This window comes from Rhinolophus sinicus, linkage group LG04 (assembly GCF_036562045.2).
Source record: "Rhinolophus sinicus isolate RSC01 linkage group LG04, ASM3656204v1, whole genome shotgun sequence".
Classification (NCBI taxonomy): Eukaryota; Metazoa; Chordata; class Mammalia; order Chiroptera; family Rhinolophidae; genus Rhinolophus; species Rhinolophus sinicus.
Window position 1 is genome coordinate 140,630,148 of NC_133754.1, and position 25,111 is coordinate 140,655,258.

The 25,111-nt window shown below is 40.8% G+C and overlaps 1 protein-coding gene across 5 annotated transcripts in view; it reads right to left on the minus strand.

Moving 5' to 3' along the window:
- The window catches only part of KANK1 (KN motif and ankyrin repeat domains 1), a 185,638-nt gene that overhangs the window by 45,886 nt on the left and 114,641 nt on the right, over positions 1-25,111 (minus strand). For 3 of the 5 annotated variants that reach the window (XM_019730205.2, XM_019730184.2, XM_074330512.1), the window contains one exon: positions 9,972-10,091. In XM_019730205.2, the coding sequence (XP_019585764.2) occupies positions 9,972-10,008 (37 nt within the window). In that variant the 5' untranslated portion in view covers positions 10,009-10,091. Of the gene's footprint in view, positions 1-1,284; positions 1,661-4,984; positions 5,164-9,971; positions 10,092-25,111 lie in introns of those variants that run through there. The other 2 variants (XM_019730213.2, XM_074330515.1) reach the window with 2 other exon arrangements.

A 25,111-nucleotide genomic window follows, 5' to 3' on the forward strand; every position in this document is an offset into this window, starting at 1 on the left:
CAACTTCCACTTAGTAGGAGGTAAGAGGAGAAGACAGAAAGCATGTGTCACAAAGTGAAAGCCATGTGTTCATTCACAAACAATATCCAGGTGAACAGGTTGGAAGAAAACTGCAAAGTATATAACAATATAAGATTGGCCATTGGCAGAGCTCAATTCAGTCCCACGGATTCTTAAGTGGGCACTGTGCCTGAGTTTCACTCTGCATTAGATGCCCAGTGTTATGCCAGCACAAAGTAGGTGTGCTGCAAATATTTGTTGGTTGAACGTTGAGCATGTTGACTCTACGTTGAGTACTAAGCAAACCATGATGGGCAAACCAAGATGAAGATGACGTGGAATCTTGCCTCTTAAAACTTACACATTATTGAGGCACACAACCATAACTCTTAATTAAAAGCAAGTCATGTTAACTATTTAATAGAATATAAAACTCTATAGGAATAACGAAGAGGAAGGGGTGAATTCCCATTGGGAGTATCTGAGAACACTTGTTGGGAGGGGGCAGAGAGGAAGCGGGACTAGAAAGAGAAGAGGGCTTATTATATTAATAGACATGGGAAAGACATCCAGGTCAAGAGAGCAGTGCTGTGAGCAAAGTCACCAAGAGGGGAGCAGAGCATAGGGGGAACGGGGGCCAGCTGCTGAGATGGTACAGATGCCCCCATTTCTTTCACAACAATTTGGACAGACCTGGTGCCTTGCTACCTGGAGCCACGGAGAGCTGGGGAGGCCCATCATGATTTTTACAGGCATCAGGACTGAAGAAACAGAAATAGAGCCTGATTTCTGTCAAAATAAGGCCAAAATCAACAGTTCAGAGTTAAGAGAAGGGAACAGTTAGAGATTAAAGTTAGTGAAAGCTAAAATGTTTGGAGTGACAGAAAAAAATTACAGGCATATAGAAAGCTCAATGATTCTTAATCTTGCCAGCCATCCTTAACAAAACAAAAATCACAAAGTAGTGAGAAGAAGGCAAAGAAAGACCAACTTTCACAGGACCTCAGGCTTGGTCCATTACACAAAGGAGGAAAAACAGCTGCCTTTCTGCCAAATAAATTTCTGTGCAGTCATTTAAAAGTGAGCTACTGAATGAATGAACTCACTGAATTGAAGTTGTTCTACTGGGTTTTGTGTCACTCCTCCCGATAGTCCCCAAACTGTGCCCGATTTATAGTCATCACTATTTGGAAAGTTTACTTTTTCATCATCAGTGTCCTGAGGACAGAACACCAAAGAATTAATGCCCCAGAGGAAAAGCCCCAAGCTTTAAGCCCCCTTTACCTTTCTGAACGTTTTCTGGTCTCGGATTTCTTCATTTAAAACTCGTATCATGAGGTGGCGCAAGTTCCAGCTGCTGTGCTCTAGTGCCCAAAGAACGTGTGCACACCCCTCCAGAGGAGCCACAGCTCCTGTGTGCGTGTGATGGAGGAAAGTGGAGAAGGCAGGGCTCAGGGCCTGCTGGGATTCCTCACGGGACAGGCTGACAGGTAACCAACCACCGAGCGTGTGATACGATGTGACCGATTGCCCTCACATTGCCAAACAGCTGTCCCTAGGGCAGATTTGGACGCTGTGGAAAGCGTAGTGCTAATGGAAAAATCTGGTGGCACAGGGCTTCGGTGTTTTGCAATTTTTTCCTGTAAGCTGCATTGCTGGAATGGTTTGACATGCAAACTATTCCCTCCTCCCCTCCCGGCCTACACACTTCCAGGTCTCCACCCTGGTGTGCTATAAAAATCAGTGTATCATCGGGCTGATTCACCCCTTGAAGAGGCGGAGTCCCAATGAGGGTACATGCTGCATAAAGCCGACAGGTATTCTGCCGCCTCTGCCAGACCACGGGAAGACAAATCAGCCTTTGTCCTCAGTTGGAAGGGAACATGTCAAACAGGCTGCCTTGGAAAAACATTTCCCTGGTGTGTCCCTGATGTGAATGAAGCATGCCAGTCTATTGATCTGAAATGCTGAGGAAAAGGAAATAAATGAGCAGTCCCTTGGTGGGTATATGGACTTAGATGAGGGGGATACTGAGAGAAGGGGGGCAGTGAACTGCTTTGAGTTTTAGTTAGAAGAAAGCGAGAGCTGATGCACATAAGTTTTTAAAGATATGAAGCAGTTGGGCTCATGAATTATTAGAAATATCCTATCTCTCTCTCTCTTTTGCATTTCTAGTCTGGGAATAGTCTCCTGTCTTTCTTCCAGGAGACTCTTAAATGTGCCTGCTGTACAGAAACACTAAAAATGCCTTGGCCTCATGGACAGTTAATGCAAGAGAAAAGGGCACTCAAAAAATGGGCAGGGATGGGAAAATTTGGCAGGACAAGCTGAACCAATGTTTTCACAAAATTATTTGCAAGGCTGATGGGACTTATCAACTAAACCAAATATTGTGAGACTAAACTCAGAAAATCACATGACTAGCTCTTGATTCTAACTAACAGAGATCATGGCCAAAATATGAACGAATCCTTGGAGAGAAACCATTTCCAATTAAACATAATCATGAAAAGGACCTAAAATAAACTTAGTACTTGTGACTATTAATAGCAAATGGCTTTCATAAACTACTACTCTAGTACAAGCTCCTTTAAATATAAGGTTCATATGGTGAAACTGTAACCATGTCCACCACCTTTTGATCCATCTGGGAGAAATGTCACGGGTCACTCGAATCTGGCTTGTCACAAACAAGACGGAGTAAGTAGTACAAAGATTTAACTTCTAGGATAAGGACAAAATCCCAGGAATCCAACAATTTGTCCCTTGGTCCAGTTTTTCCTCATGTCTATAGTTCTGTTTTTCCTATCTGTTGGTTAAAAAAGCTTTCTGCGTATTATAGAATATTGTTTCATCTGAATTTTCAGCCATGGCTTGCTTGCTCCAAGAACTGCTAGGATTAGAAATCTGGTCACTATTAAAAAAAAAAAATCCTCAAATTAGCGGCATACTTATTTTTAAGTTGTGAGATCACTACGGTTCTATACACAAATGGCCTGCATTATTTAAAAACTTCTTGTTTTCAGGCTAATGAACTGCAATCCAAAAGCAAAACCACGCTTAGCCTCTAAAACATGAGCATATTTTCTCTAAAGCATATGGAAATGTAAATCAGTTATAGCTCACTCCAAAAATATCCAACAGAGAAGCCAAGAGAGGAAAAAGAGAATCATCATTTTCTTTCTTTTTTTTTTTTTTACTTAGAATTTCTACAACCGTTTGAATGAATCTTATCAAAGCTGATTCCCTGATTGGGTCCTCCTTGAGGTTTTTATTAGAGAAGTCTACTCAACGCAATTTTTAAATCTGTTGCCAAAAAAGAACAAGAATTTACTACTTCTGTGAATTTGAGAATGATGCTAATATTTTTCATGCCAGATCAAATCAAACAGCCTTTTATAGAAAAAGACCCCAAAGCAGAAACTAAGAGGGTGAGTCACTCACTTTCCAAGCCCATACAAACCTTTCTCAGAAACAACACAAAGGAGATGAACTGGAATTATCCACGACACAGGAAGAAGGCAAACCCTGAAAAAGGAAGCTAATGAGCTATACTTTTGATGGGCTCAGCTAGCCTACCCAAGTCCTTCAAGAGAGACAGGAAGTGCATAATCAGACATCAATGCCAATACTCACTATGGGAAGTCTGCGGGTGAGCAGGGCACAGGACATTCAAATCCTTGGAGGATGGGCTGTTTTAATCCTTTGCCTCCCTAAGCAGTCTCAGAAGGACAGCAACAGCTTGAGTTCTTAACACAGTGAAATCTCCCTGTTAGGTTCTTATTTTGTGTTTTTTCTTTCTTGTTGGCATCCACAAAGCTTCTGGGCAGAAATCTCCAACCAAAAGGGTATCTCTGCCCACGAGCAGGAGTCCAGAGTCTATCCTTCCTACACTCCAGTAGGCTGGTACTCACTGGAAGATAAATCATTCTTCCTTAGCTCAGCTGGAGAGCGAATCGCCTATCAGAAATCTGACGCTTAACCCATTACAACTCGCTCAAAGCTTGTAAGGTGAAGCTGGCTACAGGTTAAAACCTAAGCTTTAAGAGTTTGTAAAATAGGCAAGCCCCAATCAGGGAGGCACTCTTCACATCCTCTCCAGGGGCTGAATTCTGGGGTTCTGATTATATGATTAACCAGACAGGCAAGACTCCAAAACCCAGGGCTTCCTATTTGTCGGGGGTCTTGGCATTTTAACAGTTAACAAAATTCAAATGTAACTACTTCTGACTTAAAACAACAACAACAAACAAACCCATCTCCTCAAACAACCATCACTCCAAGAAAATAAATTATTTCATTTATAAACTTCAGTGTGAAATTAGCCTTCAATAAACTAAGTTTCTTTTAAATTTAATCTAATTAAATTCAATTATTAAACACATCAAATAATAGGATGAAACCGCAGGATGTACTAAATGCATATAAGGCATTAGATACATTTGTTAATTTGGCAAATATGAGTCACACTAAGAAAAAAAGAATTTACCAGCATAACCTCTATCACGGAGGACATTTTATTTTTAACCATTCTACTTTTGGCTTTTATGAATTTTCTGAAATACATACTTTCCCCTTGATCTGTTTAATCAGAACTTCACAGACATCACATCTCTGATTTTTAATGTCAATAGAAGGCCTTGAACAAAGGAAAAAGACTCTCCATATTGAACCTCTGGCTTAGTCATTAACCAACTATGAGCTGGGCAAGTTCTACTTTGTCATCTGCAAGTAGGGAAGGGAGGTTGGACAAGTAAAATCAGAAAGACCCTCTCCTCTAGCTCTTATCTACGTTTTCAGGTTGGACAACTTTGTTCTACCCTCTCAGCTCTTCTGATACACCACTGAACACACCACTTATGGGAGAATGCAAAGCACCGCTAGGAACACACATTTCATCCTTTTGCAAATGCAATCAGGAGACCCTGGGTGGTCATGGAGGGCACCCACACACTAAAGCAGCCCCAGTTTCTAATCAGCTCACCCTCTACCTTTGGAGCAATGCTAACGTAGACGACAGGTCCAGTACTCTCCACCACAAACACACCACCTCTGCTGTATTCCGGGACTTTCTTTACAGGCGGTCTCAGAAAACACCAGGTTGGTTCTCGCCAGACCTGTGCACACTGATCTTGTACTTGACAAGCAGCATGCAATTCTTGCTGTCCGCAGTGAGCTCAGAGTTCTGTTTGAGAAATGCTCCTGCCCAGAAAAAATATTGACACAACCGAGCGTGGGTTGCACTGCACTGCATTGCAGCGTTCTACCTGTCCTGCGAGGAGACTCTGGCTCTGTCTGATTGACCAGGGCTTATCAGTGGCCTTTGAACCTCATTTCAGATCATCATGGAGACAAAACCAGGAGCCACATAACTGACAAGGGTAGCAAGATTTTATGAAATGTATTATATTAATTTAAAGTAACCAAATTTCAATACCATTCAATAAGGACTTTAAATAAGCAAATGATGTATCTGTCTGGAAAATACATATGTCTATGTAGCCTGTGAAAGAGAAATAGCAAGAGGGGGAATAACTACAACGAACTAGAAAAGGCAAGTGTTAGTAAAAATAAAGATGATGATTCAAGGCATAAAAAGTCACTCCATCGGGCTCATCTGTTTATTTCATTTAACTGTAGACTCAGGACAGCAGTACAATTCCTGCCACAATGTCACAGCATCTGACAGGGCCTGGCATGATGGCACCTGTACAGGGGTTTATGGATCAGGAGCTCGTGACAGAGACAGCAGAACAAGAAGGACAGTGATCTCCTCTGACATCTGACCAGCACTTTCCATCTTAAAAAGTGTTTTGATGGCTATTGTTTTATTTTTTTTCTCACACCAATCCTATGAAGACGGTAGGACAGGTATTATTATCTTCATCTGACAAATAAGCTACTTGTTATTTGGCTTCTAAGGAGATTCTAAGCTCTAATTAAAGTTTCACAACATTAATTAGTGTTTCAGGAGGTATCAATCCATGCATCCAGTTTACAACATGATTCCGAAACTTGGGAAAAAGTAGACTGTCCCCATCTCTAAACGCCACAGAAATCCAGCTGTAACCAATAACCCTCATTACTTTCTAGTTAGCTATAAGAAAAAAAACAAACAGTCATGATCAATGTACGGTGCTCATAGGAACAAATAACAAATGACATCAGGGTACTCTTAGTAATAGAAGAATAAAATGATTTAAATTAATAAAAACAAAAGTGGACCAGTCAGTGGAAGTTGGATGAAGGATCTGGTGAAAAAGAGACAACACTGACAAATGACTGATATTGACAGGGTGGATGGTAAAAAACAAGATGCCATCGAGGAGAGCGACACAGGTAGGGTGCCAGGGTTAGCAAATAAAAGCAGAGGACACCCAGTTGAATTTGAATTTCAGATAAACAACAAATACTTTTAAAGTATAAATATGTCCTCTTTTTCATCTGGATACTCTGTCCACAGGAGACCTCAATGTCCACTAGAATGTGAGATCCTTGAGGATAGAGAGTTTTGTCCATTTTCGTCACTGCTGTATCCTCAGTGCCCAGAACAATACCTGGCACAGTAGAGACGCTCAATATGTTCCATATACTAGTAAAGATTATTTCTTAAGTTAGGTGGTATGGACGTGGATTCTTTATATAACCTTTATGCATTTTGTGTGTCTGTAATGTATGGTAATACATTTTACAAATTATAGTATTCACTAACTGCTCTTACTTTCAAATGAGCATCTTTTACCCAATCTAACTGTAGGATTCAATGGAGAAGTCAGAGCATAAAAGGACTTGTGACTCGTTCCTTACTCAGTTGAAGCTCTAAATCAGGGGTGTCAAAACTGCGGCCCGCGGGCCAACTGCAGTCAGCAATCCGTTGTTAATTGGCCCGCAGCAAATTTCAAAAATATATTTAGTTTACTTAAATAAACCAGGTGAGGCAATACGTACTTCACCTCGAGTGAGTGGCCCGGCTGTTTGTGTATTTTACCGCATATGGCCCTTGGTGAAAAACATTTAAAGTTTTGACACCCCTGGTCTAAATAAACAGGGACATGATTGTGGGGTGATCAATCCTCAGATGGGTTTTGCAGTCAAGGGCACAGCATGGCTGGCCGTGCATTTCTCGGATGCTCTTCTTTTACCTCTGCTTTATTCCTAAGACCATGAACAGTGTTTCTTTTGCCAGTATCCTGACCCCACCTTCATATGGGATTTCTCCCCATGCTCTATAGTGTCCAAAGCAGTGATTTTCCAGGGGAAGGGGTGGGGGGACTCCTTTTGGGCATATCTAGGGGGAGTAGAGTTTTAAAAAGCATATTTAATATTATATTTTATCTTTGGAAAATGAAAAAGAACATACAATTTACTCTACCTTTAAAACTTCTACGAAACTACCCAAATAATTTATCTTTTTCTCCCGGGAGAGATCAGTAATCAGCCTTTGTTAGCTGCCATAAAGGCTTCTTTATCCCATCTCCATCTGGGGTCTGTAAATGTTCTTATGTTAATTACATTTCAAAATAGTGTATTTATAACCGGCATGCATTTTTGCATTGTTTGAGTTTGGCTTAAAAAAAAGACACACACACACAAAAAATAGGCAGGTATTCCTTTTGTAACACAAAGTGGGAAAAGAAAAGGTGAAATAATGACTTTTATAAGTACAGTCTCAACTATGTGAAATATATAAAATCTAAATACTATATGGAAAATGAACAAAACATTTACATCTTGGTGGTGATATTACAAGCAATTCTTTATTTTTTTTAGACAATACTGCACGTCCATATTTTAAAATTTTTCTATAATGAGCATCATATAAGTGCACATATAATGTATGTATGTTTAGAAATCTCTCTCTCTCTCTCTCTGTATATATAATTAAAGTAATTATATGTGACTGAGCCTCTAATCAGATTTGCTTACTGGTCTACAGACGTCATGGTAACAAGAATAAACAAAAGCCTTCCCTTGCCTGGTCCAGATACCTGTCTGCGTTAACACCCCAGACCCTGATGCCCAGAGGTCACAAATTAGAGCTTTCCTCTGCATTCAAACTCAGTGCCCAGACCTTTTAGGCAGGACACCAGTTGATGAGGAAAGGTTATAGCTGGATCATCAGACTTCAGAAACAAATTGAAAAGGGACACTCTAGGACAAGTTAAGTTGCAAAAGGAATTAGGGACAAACGGGGTAGGTACCCAAAAGCTTGAAGACAGGATTCTGCCAGACACTGTAGAGCAGGGGTGTCCAAACTTTTTTCAACGTTTTTCACCAAGGGCCACATGCGGTAAAATACACAAACAGCCGGGCCACTCACTTGAGGTGAAGTACGTATTGCCTCACCTGGTTTATTTAAATAAACTAAATATATTTTTGGAATTTGCAGCATGGCCAATTAATAATGGATTGTGGACCTCAGTTGGCCCGCGGGGCCACAGTTTTGACACCCCTGCTCTAGAGGGTCGAGTCTGAGGCCTGAAAAACTCCAAGCCCCACTTCCTCTGAGTGTGTGAATGGAAACGAGGGCAGGACAGGGAAGGAGATCATAGCATAACAGGAGACTGAAACCCACCCACTCTCAAGAAATTTCACAATGTTTCCGTCTCCTCCCTTATCAAACAAGTCATAATCCTGACTTTTCTCATGTCACTTAGATAACTTACTGAGCGTCTCTGTGCCACCACATAGGGATGACAGTGGTGGTGGTGATGATAATAGTATAATCTTATAGGGTTACCATGAGGATAAAACAGCAAAGCATCATGGGCACCCTGGTACATACTAAGTGCTCATTAAATATTAGATATTGTCACTCATTTCATTATTGACAGTAGCATCTATAATAGGCTCAAGAAATTGGGCACTAAGAAGGACAAGCAAAATAACAGACAAAATAAACAACTGGGATTTGCGTTTGGTTTTGGGCAAGCGATGGCATTCTTGCCAGAGAGGGTACTTGCAGCTGAGATTACCGAAACAAAAAGTCACATCCATGGGCTGGGTATGCCCACTTCAGCGTTCTCTTCCTCCTGCTGTGGCCTTTACAAGTGCTTTTTTACAGCTTACATACGGCATTTGTTCTATTAATTTCTCCCAAATTTTACGTAAGCAATATTGGAGCAGATATGTAAACCATATACATCTCTAATACAACCAAAGTAGGAATCGAAAGAGAAGTCTTTAGGATTCATAATATGGCTTGTTGCACATTCGTCTCTGGGAAAGTCACTGTAGAGAATATGTGTTTCCTTTCCCTTTGTTTAGCTACATCCAGCTGCTTGGAGGTGGGTACTAGGAATTGGTTTTAAGCACCCAAACTCATTTCCTCTCTCATCGCTCTTTTGTGTGTGTGTGTGTGTTTTGTTTTTAACAGTCCCCACCAGTTACCCTCACCCCAAAACGAGGACCTGGAACCAGAGCTCGCACTTCCTTCCCTGCTACCAGCTCACCCTACTTTCTTCCTTTTAGGACAGGAGTCCATTTTCTGGACTGAGAATTAGGTGCCAGACTAGGGACTTTAGGGAAAAGATAGAGCTTTAGAATAGCTGTCCAGGGAAGGTGGGAAGAGCCTCTGGTTGGGCAGGAAAGTGCAAGAGGAGCATACATTATACTTGCATCAGCACTCAGGATTTTACATTTATCTTTCAAACTTCAATAGAATTGACTTAGGTAATAATTTACCTACCTGATTTCTCTACATAAAGACTGAAGATAAAAGCAAATTCTCTGAGATTAACAAAATAAAACACAACTTCAATAGATAGAAAATTGGTTTTTAAATCCTAGTTATCTAAGCAACTTGCTATCATCTATCATTTATTAAAAGAAAAATTAGAAATTAGTTTGAGTAAAGACATACATTTACACACTTACATACACACACACACTCACACACGCACACACACACACACACACACACACAATCTCTCTCTCTCTCTCAGATCTCTCTCTCCAGAACATGGAGTTACCTGAGGCACAGCCATTAACCTTTGTGGTATGAGCCATGCTGGCTTGAATCCAATGACAGATCCAGAAAGGAGTGAGGAGTCATGCAAATTTTATGCATCAAGTTCCCAAACGCATTCAACCTGAAACAATAAAGAGAGCCCCATCAGAATGGATCATTTAAAAATACGTACAACACTAAATCTTAGGCTTCTGTTTACAAAGATGACCGCTAATGGAGAGAGCAAATCCGCGTGGGGAGTGACAGCCTGCGGATCACGGTGGTGGCTGCCCTAGACCCGGCTATTCCGTGTTACGGGAGTAACAGGCCCACAGACGCACCTGTAGACAGGCACGGAAAGCCGGTCTCTACACAGAATACTCTTATGGGAGACAAACTGGTTCTCCAGAAACGTGACTTTTTAGGAAAGTGGTCTTCAAATACAAATGACCTCCTAAACGTGTATCATTATGCAGCACTTCACAAACTATTTTCGGTTTTTAAGCTTATCCTCCCTTCCGAATACTGGTTTAATAGTTTCATTTACTCAGTTGCAATTTGAAAGTAGTCGTTGTACCAAATGTTCACCTTTTTAAAAAAGATGAACTTCATGTGAGTTCTTTTGGGATATCTCAAGTCTTCTAAAACACAAATCTAATTCAGTAAGTACCCCTCTTAAAACAAAATCTTGAGCATCTACCATTGTCCTGTTGGGTAAACTTCAAATGACGCAGTTTTGAAACTTCAGGGTTCACGTTGGCCAACACACTTTTATATTGATTCTCTGTTTAAAAGTAACTGAGGGCCGGCCCGGTGACTCAAGCGGTTAAACCTCCGTGCTCCTAACCCCGAAGGCTGCCGGTTCGATTCCCACATGGGCCAGTGGGCTCTCAACCACAAGGTTGCCAGTTCGATTCCTCGAGTCCCGCAAGGTATGGTGGGCAGCGCCCCCTGCAACTAAGATTGAACACAGCACCTTGAGCTGAGCTGCCGCTGAGCTCCCGGATGGCTCAGTTGGTTGGAGCGCATCCTCTCAACCACAAGGTTGCCGGTTCGGTTCGACTCCCGCAAGGAATCGTCCCCTGAAACATACGAACGGCAACTGGACCTGGAGCTGAGCTGCGCCCTCCACAACTAAGACTGAAAGGACAACAACTTGAAGCTGAACAGCACCCTCCACAACTAAGATTGAAAGGACAACAACTTGACTTGGAAAAAAGGCCTGGAAGTACATACACTATTTCCCAATAAAGTCCTGTTAAAAAAAAAAAAAAAAAGTAGCTGAGATTACTACAACATGACTTATGTTACAATCACAAAATTTAAAACAAATGGAACAAAAAAATAAACAAGAAAAAGAACAGGAAAGAACATTGCTCCAACCTTTGCTTTTCCAAAGATGCCATCTGAAAAATGCTGGCAAGGAAAGCAAACCATGGTACGGATAGAAATATTCCATGTGCCCAAATTCTAAGTCTTAGATCCACAAAATAAGAAGAAATTGAGCTCAACAAATTCCAAGCTCAGAATTAAAGTGTTAATTCAAAAATCCACATGACCTCCCAACAACAGGAGAATGCTAATAACATAGCCACATATATTGGAATCTAAGCAGCCAGTGGCTGCTTAGATGTCAGTACATCATTTACAAATTTTTAATAATACAGAAAAATACTTAAAGTATGTCGATAAAAAACTGTATTCTATCATAAACCTAATTTTGTTAAAAATCTGTATGTACATATTTAGACATTTATTTAAAACAATTAGAAGTAAATACACCAAAATGTTCATTACGATTGCCCCTGGGTAATACAATTACGGATGATTTTAGCTCCTTTATTACTTTTCTAATAATAATTGTTAAAAAGAAACATTAGATACTTCCTGTCAATTTTGGTTTTATTTGCTTTAAAATGCACTGGAGAAAGGAAAAAGTATTTTAAAAGTGCCAGGCAAAAGGAAACTACCAGACCACAGTCATGGAGATTATAAGAGGTCAGAAATATAAGTAAATAAAAAGGAAGGAAGAGGAAATGACTGATGGCTTTGATCACACAGAATGAAAATTTCTTGCTGCTTAGCTAGTGAAATTTTCCTCACTGTTTGAATAGGTTTGCACCACAGTTCCAAGCTAAATACCGTGAAAGCAACTCAGTGCAAACTCTAAAGGATTGGTGTTATCCAGGCTGCTTCTGAGAGGTGTGCTCTTACAGTGACGACTGCTCAGACACCAGCAGCGTCTCCATTCTCACTCTTCCACGGGTGGCCTCCAGGCTCCTTGCTGCTCCCCAGTTTCTGTCTGGCAGCATACCAGGAGGGCAGGATGGCTCTATTCTATATATGTGGCAATCACCTGACATTCTGTTGGAAACAGGCATTGAATGTCCCCGGAGAGCAATAACCTCTGTGCAGTCAGAGCTAGCTGAGTCAAAGGCAGGCTTTAGCGATAGAGTGAGCATTATATGTAAAAATAGGAATGACTGTACATGTTTGATAAATGTAGCTTTGTTAAAAAAAAGAAAGAAAGAAAAAGTGGGGACTGGGTGGACTGAAGGAGGAGGAATGGGGATGTGAGGGGGCAAAGGAAAGAAGCCCAGCTTCTGGAATTATTCAACTAATTATAGTTTCAAAAGCCAACAACAACAAAAACCTAAGTGAAATCCCTATTTACTGGTGCCTTTCTAGCCTGGTGTGTTTGTATTCTTGCTTCATAATGGCTTGTAAATATCACCATTGAAACTCTTGAAGGCAAGCAGAAGGCAAGAAGAAACAAGCTGCATATGTTATGGATGCATGAAGTATGTGTCAAGGTATTTGGATGGAGATGTGCCCAGAATCTTTCCAGTCAAGCTTCATAAACTTTGGTCCAAGGTTCTCCCCACTTATTGGACCTCTTTCACCCAGCAGCAGATCTTTAACTCAGATTCAAATTGGTCTCTTTCACCCTCCGGCAAAGTGAACAATAAAATCAAAATGAGGGGGAAGCCTAAAATTAGGAACTACAAGCATATCAGTGGGAAAATAACAAGTCATCCCTATCACGGGACATGGGTCCTGGCAGCGTTTGTGCAAAAAACAAGTTTTATGTTGTGTATCGATTTTTCTTAGTTATTGTTCATGCCTGACAAGTGGTCTCAAATTATGAGATTCCGTCTTCTTAATGACATGCAGATTCTTGGGTCAGTGCATTGTATAAACCAGACAAGGTTTGGCCATGATCCATTCTCTGTTACAGATCAATAAACTGCTTCTTTTCTCCCACAGAGAAGACTGCAAACCAGTAAATCTTAAATGGTACAATGGTGGCTTAGTTCTGCTTACTAAGAAAAAGACGTCTTCGAAAGGATTTAGGAAAATATGTCAATTGAGAAAATAAAGAATTTATCTTCTTCTTCTTATTTATTTCAAGACACCAATTTGCATTGAAGAACATGTTAGTAGCTCCCCAATGCAGAGAATAATGCAGACATTGCAATAATGAACCCCATAAATACTTCCCATGAGCTTAATACAAAACCAGTATGAAACACAGCTCACTTGATCTTTTCTAAGAACACATCAATGTAAACAAACAGATGAAACTGAGATCTGATATGACACTGCCAACCAATCAAGTGCCGCACTGTCTTGGTTAGAACCAAGATAATGATGACAGTGACAGCACTGCTGATGACAGCTCGTATTTCTTGAGCTCGTACTATTTGTTATTGAAATCTAACATGTAATATACCCTAAGGTGCATCATTATTGAAATCATTGATTAAAAAAAGATACTGCTGATTAAATGGTGATGAGATGCTTTTCAAAAAATTACATTAATTGTAAGACGCATCTTCATTTCAGAAGTGTTAAAATGTGAAACTGTGCATCTTAGAATGGGTGAAATTGTTACATTCAAGGCACTTTTTAAAACATTTAACAGTTATAACCTTACTTAAAACTCCAAACAACCCTATGGAGGACTAAAATCCTCTCTCCTCCTTTTATAGCGGGGAAACTGAGGTCTGGGGAGGTTTAGAACTTGCAGCAGTCTCTCTGCTAGTACGTGATACAGCCACACTCAGAGCTAAGCAAGTCGGGCCCTAGAACTCATGGGCCAGCCCCTGTGATTGTGTGACTGAGAGTGAGGGCACTTATCACTTTAACAAATAAGAGCGTACACGCATAAACGAGCGAGGTCCTTTTCAAGGCAATCACGTGAGGTATGTACAGAGGGTGCCAAAAAAACGTATACACATTTTAAGAAAGGAAAAAAAAACGTATTAAAATTACGCTGATGGTAACCACTTTAAGCACCTCTTGTGATCGCAGAAGTCAAATGTGACTGGTATTCATCTTTGGTTATCAGTATATACTGAGTATTACAATTTTAATACAGTTTTTCTTTCCTTTCTTAAAATGTGTATACTTTTTTTTGGCATCCTCTGTATATGCTTATTGCAAGGATGCTTTGCTCAAATCCTTTTTAGATAGAAAGTTATGTTTTCAAAATTTTATGTAATATATTTTAAGGCAATTGTATTTTCCACTTTATTCCTTGAGCTTACGTGTTTAAGAACTCGAAGAGGTGCTTCTATGACATACAAGAAACGTCTCAGTATTAGACCGTCTCACTCTCTCCTAGATTCCACATGATACTAGTCAGCTTATCAACCTTGTTCCTTACACTCTGCTATGAATGTCATGTGACTCTGGCCAAAAATTAAGTACTTTTTCAACTGGAAAAAAAATTTCCACCACGGAGGACATGTGGGAGGCTCTCAGTGGAATCATAGGAGTTTCAAAAGTAGATGGAATTAGGGCAGTGTAATTAGAATAAGAACCTTGCTGCTCAAAGGGACAATTATGACAGGAGAAACAACAATTTTGAAAGTTCTGGAGTCTCTTTTATATCACAGGATGCTTTTCTTCACTTAATAAAACTAAGGAAGCAATATAAATAACTAGTTAAAATCTGGAAAAGACAACATGCAAAAAAGGATCATTTATTATCTCACAATCCTAATATAGCTATTGTTATCCCTAAGCTATTTCTTTCCCACATATCATTTAATATATATGTATATTTTAATTACCCTAACATGTTTTAAAGACCAACGACATTCTAAAATTTGTACCAGCCACTATTTGGGAGACATACAAGTACAATACACTAAAGCACTGAGCTATTCTAGTGCTGGAAGCAGACAGAGACACAACACAAGGAGAAAGCCTAAAAGTGTATACACAGGTCAACTCCAATCCATAGAAAGGTGGTCTTACTTTGCCCCAAAAGGGTGGGTGTGGCCAAAAACTGTGTTCATAAGCGACCACTAGGCTTAAGTCATAAAAGATGGAAGGCATTCTAGGCAGAAGGAATAGCACCTGAAAAAGCACAAGATGAGAAAGTACACGATAATACTAGCGCTGTGGTTAGAGCATGGTCTGCTTCTATGTGGGCTTAGTGTAAATAAAGTGAATTGACCGAGAGAAAGATGACATCAGGAGACTGGGTGCTAAAGAGAAATCTAAAGGAAACAGATTCTACCAAACAAACAAAACAGTGAAAAACCCACACATCAACACAAACACACACATATTTTTACCCTAATAAAAAACGCAAAGCTCATTTATTTCTTTAGTCAGTCTTTCAAACCGACATTCAAAAGCCTGTCTATCTTACTGTACACCATGTATGATTGCCCACATATTTCTGTCAATAATTTAATTAAAAGTTAACTTAATTAAAGGTATGTTTGAGTGCAAACTCTGGCCACAGTTCATCATCAGTTTATCTTCCGGTGATTTCGAATATTGGCTCCTACCACAGGAATTGTGGGGTGTAATATTAACCAACTCTTGGTTATTTTGCAACCAAATTATGTAATTATGACCCACACCATTTGGCCTCCTCAAATACAGCAGATACTTTTCTTGATATGAGTGGGATATAGGTGAAGGAAAAATCTCAATGATCAAACAAGATCTAAATTAAAATTTTACCTGGACTCTTCTTTTCATTTATAATGTAGCAAAAAAAGATTGGGTTTTGCCCATGAGAGATACTTTCTGTGTTTGTTTAAACGGTTATGTTTTCAAACTTATTCCTTGGAGTAATATATTGAAGAGGCTGGACGAAGTACTTACACCACAGGAACAAGTTCAATTGCAGACAATGAAGAGAAAATATGGAAGAAGCCACAGTCACTAATTCATTCATTCATTCAACAAGTGAGTTCCTATGATGTGCCAAGCACTGTTTTTGGCACTGAAGATGCAGCAGGGAACAAAGCAGACACCCACTTTCCTCCTTCCCCCAAATCATCTAGAGATCTGTGCTATGGGCCCAAAGATAATGTAGGTCAGAGTGTGCTTAACAGATTAGCTGTACTTTGAAAGGCAATTTCTTACTTACGTTTTCTGCCTTATTGGAAAAGAGTTCCCATGTTACGATCTGCGCCCTTGTGCACAAAAGTGGGCAGGGGTGTGCCTGGCTCTCCTGCAGACACTCTCTGCCCATCCACATCTACTCTACACCATGAAAGTACATCAGTATCTTTCTACTAACAGTGTGCAAAGGGCAGTGCTGCCAACAAACGGGTTAAAACCATCTCAGAGCCTGCAAATACTTTCAAAGCCCTTCACTGGCTCTGTTCCAGATGGGTTGCTGGGACCCACACAGCTTCCTGAACATTTAAAGAAAACTGATGCTGGAAGATTTTCTTTCCAGGAAATTTTCTGTGATGAAAGTTCATCAGATCATAACAACCTAGGCTGAACACTATCTGCTCTTCTGCAAAAAAGGGGAAACAGACTGTCGGGAGAAGAGCAGACAAATAAAAATTAGTACTGAAACTATTTTTTTGTTTGTTTTTTGCCACCTTTACATTTTCTGCTGACTTCAGAGGAAAGTAATTTTATGACTCAGTATAAGCACATGAAATAGTATTTATTGAACTGCTTTGGTTCATCTCTAAAGGGCTTGGGGAAAACAGACCACAGCAGAAACCGAATCCTTGATTTTATAAATTTGTCCACACTAATCAAGTCTTGCTCTCACTTAGCAAGCATCCTACAGGGGACAGTTTATGAATTAAAATATCAATGCTTTTGCCTGTTCAAATATTAAAGAACCAAAATGTAACAGACACAGATGTAAGAGAAGTAGTTGAGTGTCGTTTGAAATGTTTTTGATCATTTCTTATTTAAATTTAAAATGTGCAGTTCTATTTACTGCGGTTGCAGATATTTTCCCTTTCATTCTTCCAGGATTGGATGCGATTCCTCTTAAATTGATCAGTACCATTGATGACGGACAGCTTCAAGGCTGCCTGGGACTGTCACTAAGTAAACGGGACCAGAATCCATTCTAAGGTTCTTAATCTATGGACAGTGGTTCTCAAAGTGGGATCCCCAGACCAGCAGCGTCCGTCCACAGGATCTTCTGGGAACTTGTTAGAAATGTAAATTCTCAGGCCTCTCCAACCTCTGGAATCTTGAACTCTGCAGGAGGGGCCCAGCAGTTTGCATTTTAACAAGCCCTCCGGGCGCCTCTGCTGCAGGTCAAAGGTTCTTAAAACCACTGCCTTCAAAGATGAGTTAATGGGGAAAAAAATAAGTCCTGAGGCCGCAAGAACCAGGAATATCCTCTGACGTTAAGAAAACGGTACCAAGTGATTTAGAAAACATTCGCCAGGAAGCCTTCCTTTTTCCCATTCATTCAAAAAATATTGATTGGGCACTCAGCATGTGACAGGGTCCCTGCTGGGCACTGCAGGGATACACAAAATAGAGTCAGTCCCTGCCTCCTTAGGGCTTAGAGGCAGGAATTACATACATACTGACACAATCACACCAGCAAATTAGGAGCAAGTTATGCTAAATACCATGATAGAGAAAAAGAAAACAAAAACACGTGTTGCCTGAGAATAATGGAGGCCAAACGCCTTAGGACTAGAGATGAGGGTATGGAGAAGCACGGGAGTGGGTGATCCTTACAGCCTTCTTTAGGGGAATGACATGGAAGGTGAGACTTGAGGGATGGGGAGGAGATAACCTGGGCGTAAGAGAGAGAAGAATGATCTAGGGAACAGCGTGGAGCCCAGAAACAGACCAACCCAATGCTGCCACTCGATTTTCCACAATGGCCGAGAAAACAACTCCATCAAGGAAGGAAAGTCTTTTCAAAAAATGGTGCTACAGCACTTGGCTATGTATAGGTAAAAAAAAAAAAAAAAAAAAAAGCCTTGATCTTAATAATTCATCACACAAAAATTAATTCAAAATGAACCATAGTCTTGAATGTAAAACAAAAAAACAACTATAAAACTTTTAGAAGAAAACAGAAGATCTGCAAGACCTAGGGCTTAGAGAAGAGTTCTAGACATAACACCAAAAAAAGAAGGTTGATAAAAGTAAAAATTAATAAAGTGTTCTTCATCAATTAAAAAAATTAAAAACGTTTTGTTTTTTTCTGTAAAAGGATGGTCTGAAGGCTGTGGAGCAGGATAAAGCTCTATGTATGTGAGCAACTGAGTTTATTAAGAGAGGGAAAGTGCAAATTGGGCTAAGAGGAGAGCAGAGGCTGGATTCTGAGATTTGCTGGGTCTTGTTGGCCACAGGAAGGTGAGTGAGTTTTATTCTAAGTGGAAAGTAAAGTCCTTTAAAGCCAATGAGTAACATAAAATAAATGAGCTTATTTCTCAGTAATTTGTTTACCATCCTTAAGGAGAGGTAGGTCAGGGCTTCCTTAGTTACATATCTTGGCAAAAGGACTCTGGACTTTTCAGGAATGGTTTAAGACTTCACGTAGAGAATTTTGCCTTGAAGATATAACCAGCCCTTTGATATTACATTGATTTTCTTAGAATTTTATTTTCCACTGTTTATAGCAGAAAGCTCAGTTACACATGAACAGAAACTTCCCAGATGTTCTTATGTTTCCCCAGAACATACAAGTTCCGACTCATTTAAGAGAAACTTAAAAGATGGTAAGTGCCCAGCCCAGGAGGTACTTTGTAATTTGCTGCCTGACAAAATTCCCCAAATATTAAACTGTGTTATCGATATAGCATATGCACTTTGATTGAACATGGTTATGGGAAAAGCTGGAAACAGAAACTGAATCCAGAGATTTTAAAAGGTAAAACTAGTTTTACCTTTTTACCTTACTTTACCTTTTACCTTACCAGCCACACTCGAGTTCAAGTTGCCCTTCACGTCATACAAGCTGTTCCAGCAAATCTTGAATGCTGCTTTCCTTTTGTTGAAACAAATCTCACTTAAGCTTTTCCCTTTTTAATATAGGAGACTCAGAACATTCTGTCCTGCTGGGACAAGTACACTGTTTTCATGACTCTGCAAAAGTCCTGCTGATCTGATATTCCTCTATCCTTGCAAGGCAGGGCATTTCCAGGGCGCAAGGCTGGGGACACTGGCATCTGCCACAAAGATTTAATTTAAACATAGGAAATGGCCGAAAACCTTTGTTTCCTGCCAGTGTCCCATTCCACTGAAGAAGGATGCTTTGGATAACAGCAGCGTGGTGACAGCATGACGAATGGCAAGCGACACCCAGGAGGGAGAGCCTTGTCTCCTGGTCAGCTTCAGATGCGAGAACCCCTGGGGTCATTCCCACCAATTTCAAACAGTCAACACCATCAATCACATACACTTCTGCCATGTTCAGCTGGGAAATGCAACGGGCCCGGGAAGCGGACTCAGCACGTGGGACTGCAATTCCTTCCTCCTCACGTAGAGGTCCTGCTTCTCCCTTGCCCTACTTCTCACTCCCCCCTCCAAAAGGCTCTGACAGCAATGTCTCAACTCCACCACACTAGGAGAGTGCCAGGGGATGGAACTTGCCAGAGAAAAGGCTTCACCCCTAACCCAGCACAGAAAGGTTGGGTTCAAGCCAGAAACACAGGCTGAAGCCATGCCCCAAGAAGGCTGCAATCTGACAGCACAAGAGCCAAATGCCATCAGGTCCTGAAATGAGGGCCCTGGGGCATTGCTGAGCACTTGGCCTCCTGTGAGACAACACCTGAAGGTCTGAGTCTGAGACAATGAGGAAGCTGGGAGGCAAGATCCCCAAACTCAGAACAAGGAGATCCAGGCAGATGGGGGGGGGGGGGGGGGAGCAGAGGGCAGCCTGTTAGTATCTGTGTGTCACACTAAAGCAAAATTCATCCACAAACATTTGTTTGAAACTACAGGTAGGGGATAGGGAGAAGCAAAACCAAAACTTTCTATCCATCAAGGGAAGGTCAATGTTCACTAAGCGCAAAATATCTATTATGTCTCTCACTTAAAGTGTCTGCATCTCATTGACATTGCTTCTATTTGTTCTGCACTTTAAAAAATAAATATTAAAACTATGTGTTGATAGTTAGTTACATGTGTTTGTTAACACCTTCGAAAGCCCTTTGCTACTCAAAGGGTGATACCGAAGCTGAGAGCCGCAGCATCCGCTTGACTTGTTAAACAAGCAGAATCTTGGGTCCCACTTCTGACCTATTGATCCGAATTTTCACCCGAACAGGATGCCCAGGTGATCCGCATACACAGTGAACTGTGTGAGGCAGTGTTTAGCCCTGTTTTCCCCCTCAGGCCTGCCTCTTCCTAACCCATTTCCTTCTATGCTAGGGACCCACAACCTTGGCTAATTATTGAAATTACTGTCCAGGCCCCACCACAGACCTATTAAATTACTTTCTGGCGTGGGACCCAGGCAGAAGTATTTTTCAAAGATCTTCCAGGAAATGCTAATGTGCTACGAGATTAGACAATTAAGTTCGCAAACTTGTTGCAACGATGTCTCTTTTTTTATATCAGAGGGATTATTCATTATGAATTTGTACCAACCGGACAAACAGTTAACCAAGTTTACTTTTTGGAAGTGCTGAAAAGGCTGCGTGAAAAAGTTAGACGACCTGAGCTTTTCGCCAACAATTTGTGGCTCTTGCATCACGACAATGCACCAGCTCACACGGCACTGTCTGTGAGGGAGTTTTTAGCCAGTAAACAAAGAACTGTGTTGAAACACCCTCCCTACTCACCTGATCTGGCCCCCAATGACTTCTTTCTTTACCTGAAGATGAAGGAAATATTGAAAGGAAGATATTTTGATGACATTCAGGACATCAAGGGTAATATGACGACAGCTCTGATGGCCATTCCAGAAAAAGAGTTCCAAAATTGCTTTGAAGGGTGGACTAGGCTCTGGGATCAGTGCATAGCTTCCCAAGCGGAGTATTTTGAAGGTGACTGTAGTGATATTCAGCAATGAGGTATGTGGCACTTTTCCTAGGATGAGTTCGCGAACTTAATTGTCCAACCTCGTGTGTTTGAGAACCGCTGGTCTATTCCACTGATTCTCAAAGTGTGGTCTGTGGACCAGCAGCATCGCCATCACCAGGAACTTTTAGAAATGCTCCTTCCTTCCTCCCTTCCTTTCCATTTCTTCCATTCCTTCCACTCACACACACTCAAACTGTGACTATGCTTATAAAAAGGGAATTCAGTAAAACGTCAGATGTTCTCAGAAAGCAGGCATTCTGGTATCTCTTTTGCACAATATATTTGGCCCCTGAAACAAAAATATTTGTTTTTCAAGAATGGCTTAGAATTTACTTAAAAATGAGGATGAATCCAAGAAGATACACTTCTAAGGAGGGTGGGGTTACCGGGTGAAAGCATGCACAGAGGATGAGGACACTCTGGTTTAGAGCGATAAATAAATTTCACTGTCCCCGGGTGGTTTGCAGGGCTTACCCAATAGCACGAGTGTTTCCCCAGATCTGATTACACAGCATCCCAAGACTTTCCCCAGAGATTCCGATCCAGTGAGTCTGGCATGGAGTTGAAATTTATATTTTTCACACATCTCCCCAGATGATTCTTGTTATCAGAGAAGTTTAGAAAATACATTGCCGTATGGGACTCTTACTCCCCAGGTCACCGTTTCTCAAAGTGTGTCCCTGGACTAGCAGTCAGCATCACCTGGGAACTTACTAGAAATGCATATTGTTGGGCCCCATCCCAGACCATTGAATCCGAAACTCTGCAGGTGGGCCCAGTGGTTGGTTTGTTCACAAGTCCTCCAGCTGATTTGAAACCCGTGGCACTAGGCCATTTTCCAAACTCCTCTTACATTGTTTCAGGGGAAACCACCTGCTCTTATTCAAACACTTAGTTTTTGGTGAGAATCACAAAGAACTGCTGGTCTCCTCATCTTGGGCCTCAGCCAGTGTCTTTCATTTCAATTTGGCCTCGAACTACCTCCAGGACTTGGGGAGAGTTCCTTAAATACTCCGGACCTCTGATTCCTTGTAGCTAAATTCGGACAGCCCTAATGACACTTCCAGGCATGGCAGACGTTCTGTGACTCTACTCGTCTAAATCCTGGGCCCATGGGAGACACAAGGCTCCCCAGGGCCCTTACTGGCAAATACAGTAACACTGCATGGAACACTGGGTATGAGTCAGCTGACACGGGCCTTGCCTCGCAGGCCCCAGGCCTGTGGGTACTCCTGCTGCCATAGTGATGACCAGCCAGAGAATTCCCAGGAGATGCTGAAACAGTGGCACCCAGGGTTTCTCCTCCCACTCAGCTCCTAGGGGAGTGGCTTTTCCCCAACCCCTTTCAAATTAAATTACCTCTCCCCACCCCATGTAATAATACTACATTTTTCAATAATCAAGTGTTAAGAGAGAAAGTTAAAAATCAGCTATAATTCCACTACTATCAATATTTTGGTGTTCAGCTTCCAATTCTTCCCTGTGCTTACACACACACACACACACACACACACACGTATACAAAGATATTGTTTCCAATTGTGTTACTTTATAACTTTCAACATCATATTAATATTATAGCCATCTTTCCAAGATAATATGTATATCTCTCCTTTTTAATGCCTGCAGAGTATTCTGTTTCATATTTGTGCCACATTTTATTTGACCTTCCTTTATTATTGAATGTTTAGGTTATTTCCAATTTTTTCATACCATGTTTCCCCGAAAATAAGACCTAGCCGGATAATCAGCTCTAATGCATCTTTTGGAGCAAAAATTAATATAAGACCTCGTCTTATTTTGCTATAAGACCGGGTCTTATAATGTAATATAATATAATATAATATAATATAATATAATATAATATAATACAGGCTCTTACATTAATTTTTGCTCCAAAAGACGCATTAGACCTGATTGTCCAGCTAGGTCTTATTTTCAGGGAAACCGGGTATTACAAACACTTTGAGGAACACACTTTTACATATAGCTTTGTGTACCTGCCTGATCATTTGCTATGGATCGACTTCAAGAAGTGGATCTTTGAGATGAAAAGAGAGTCTGTACAGTCTGATGGATAATGTCAGGTCACCCTGTAGAAAGGTGCTAATTTAAACTCCCGAAACAGGATGGGAGGGCCAATGAAACCAGAATCCAGACCTAAGTTCCCTGCTTTTAATACAGTAAACACACCCTCAAAACAACGGATGGAAAGTTCCCTGTATCCAATCAGTGTGCTTTCATTCAGTTTGGGTCCAGTTAGCAATTTCAGGAGTTCAACATTATGTCTATTCTTCATCCTTGGCTCACAGTCATTTATATTTTATAAAACCCAACTCTGAACATTGTCTCTGTAGGAAACGTATAGAAAACTTGAATTCTCTCATCAGAAGTCTGAGAATGAGGACTCCGTGACTAACGTCCATTGCTCTATTACTCACTACACTTCACAGGGCTCAGTGTGTAGGCAATTAGCCAGAAGGCAGATAGGAGTGCATTCCAGACTTCTGTCCTATGTCTGAAGAGGTCAGTGTGTCGACAGAACACTCTTAGTCGAATACACACAGTTGGACCCAAGCAGTCCTTTACCCTCTCAACAGATCTGTACTGCACGTACACACCCCCAACACAAGCAGATGCTTAGAGGAAATGATGGTTAACCACGGAAGACAGCTCCAGCTAGTGCTGCCACTGTGAGGCCGGATTCCTTAAATTAGTATTACAGAAGCATAACTTAATATGGTCAACTACAGACTATATAAAAACAATATATTTTTTGAAGCTATGAAACTGTGGGAGTCATAAAAAATAATTTTCCTCCCATCACGTAAGTTCTTCCAGCGGGGCTAATAACCAAATTAACATGAGACAGATTCAGAGGAGAAAATGTCCACAATGGATCACAGAGGGACTCGCAGGGGTGCCATAAGAATATGAGACCCAGGAGGCATCGGCACTGGAGGCTCACTTACCATTTTGGACAAAGGAGAAGGAGGGCAGGGGTCTGGAATTTCAAAGGGGAAGCAGGTAATTCACAGGTAGATAAGAAAGCAAACATGAGGTACACAAATTCTTGCTGGGCCACCCACAAACAATGGGACACAGAGGTAAGTGGAACAAACAGGTTTTGCTAGATTTCTCTCCAGCTGCCCATTTAGTTTATATTATGATGCTGAGGTGGTGATGGCTCCCTTCTTTTAAGCAGGATTTTCTATCGGAATTCCTTTAGGCAGGTAAAAGGTCAAAAGTTCTTTCTGAGTCTTCTGTTTCTTCATAACCCACTTAAAATCAACATCCCAAAAGGCATATATTGGGGTAGCAAAACTTTGGTCCACCTGACAACAAAATAGAGTTGTTGTTGTTTTTTTAAAGAGAGAGAACCAGGAAAAAATACAAAAATACAAAAAAATACAAAAAACATGTATGTCTACTAACACACACGCTTATTTGGGAGGTGCCCTTACAGAAAGAAAACCACATTCTTAAAGTAAAAATAGGAACATATTATATATAGTGTTGTATAACACTCTTATTTACTATGCTTTAACAATCTAAAGGGCTCTGAAAACCCTTTAAATTCAAATCCTTCTTTTGCAGATGAGGACATTTTCTGAAACAACAAAGGTTAAAACTGCCAGAAGAGACAAAGGCACATCACAGTTTTTCCCCTATGATGGAAGCAGGAGGGAATAAACTTGCTTTTCTGCATCGGCTCTAGTTCCCTTTTGATTTCCTTAGTCTCCTCCACTTTCTCCTAGCCGGTAATAGATAGAAAAGGAGCCATTTACTGGAATTCCAAGTCCATGAAATGTGTGTTTCTTTATTCTTTGCATTAGCAGGAACACGGGGCCTCTGAGGGGGATACCTTGAGATTTCTAAAGA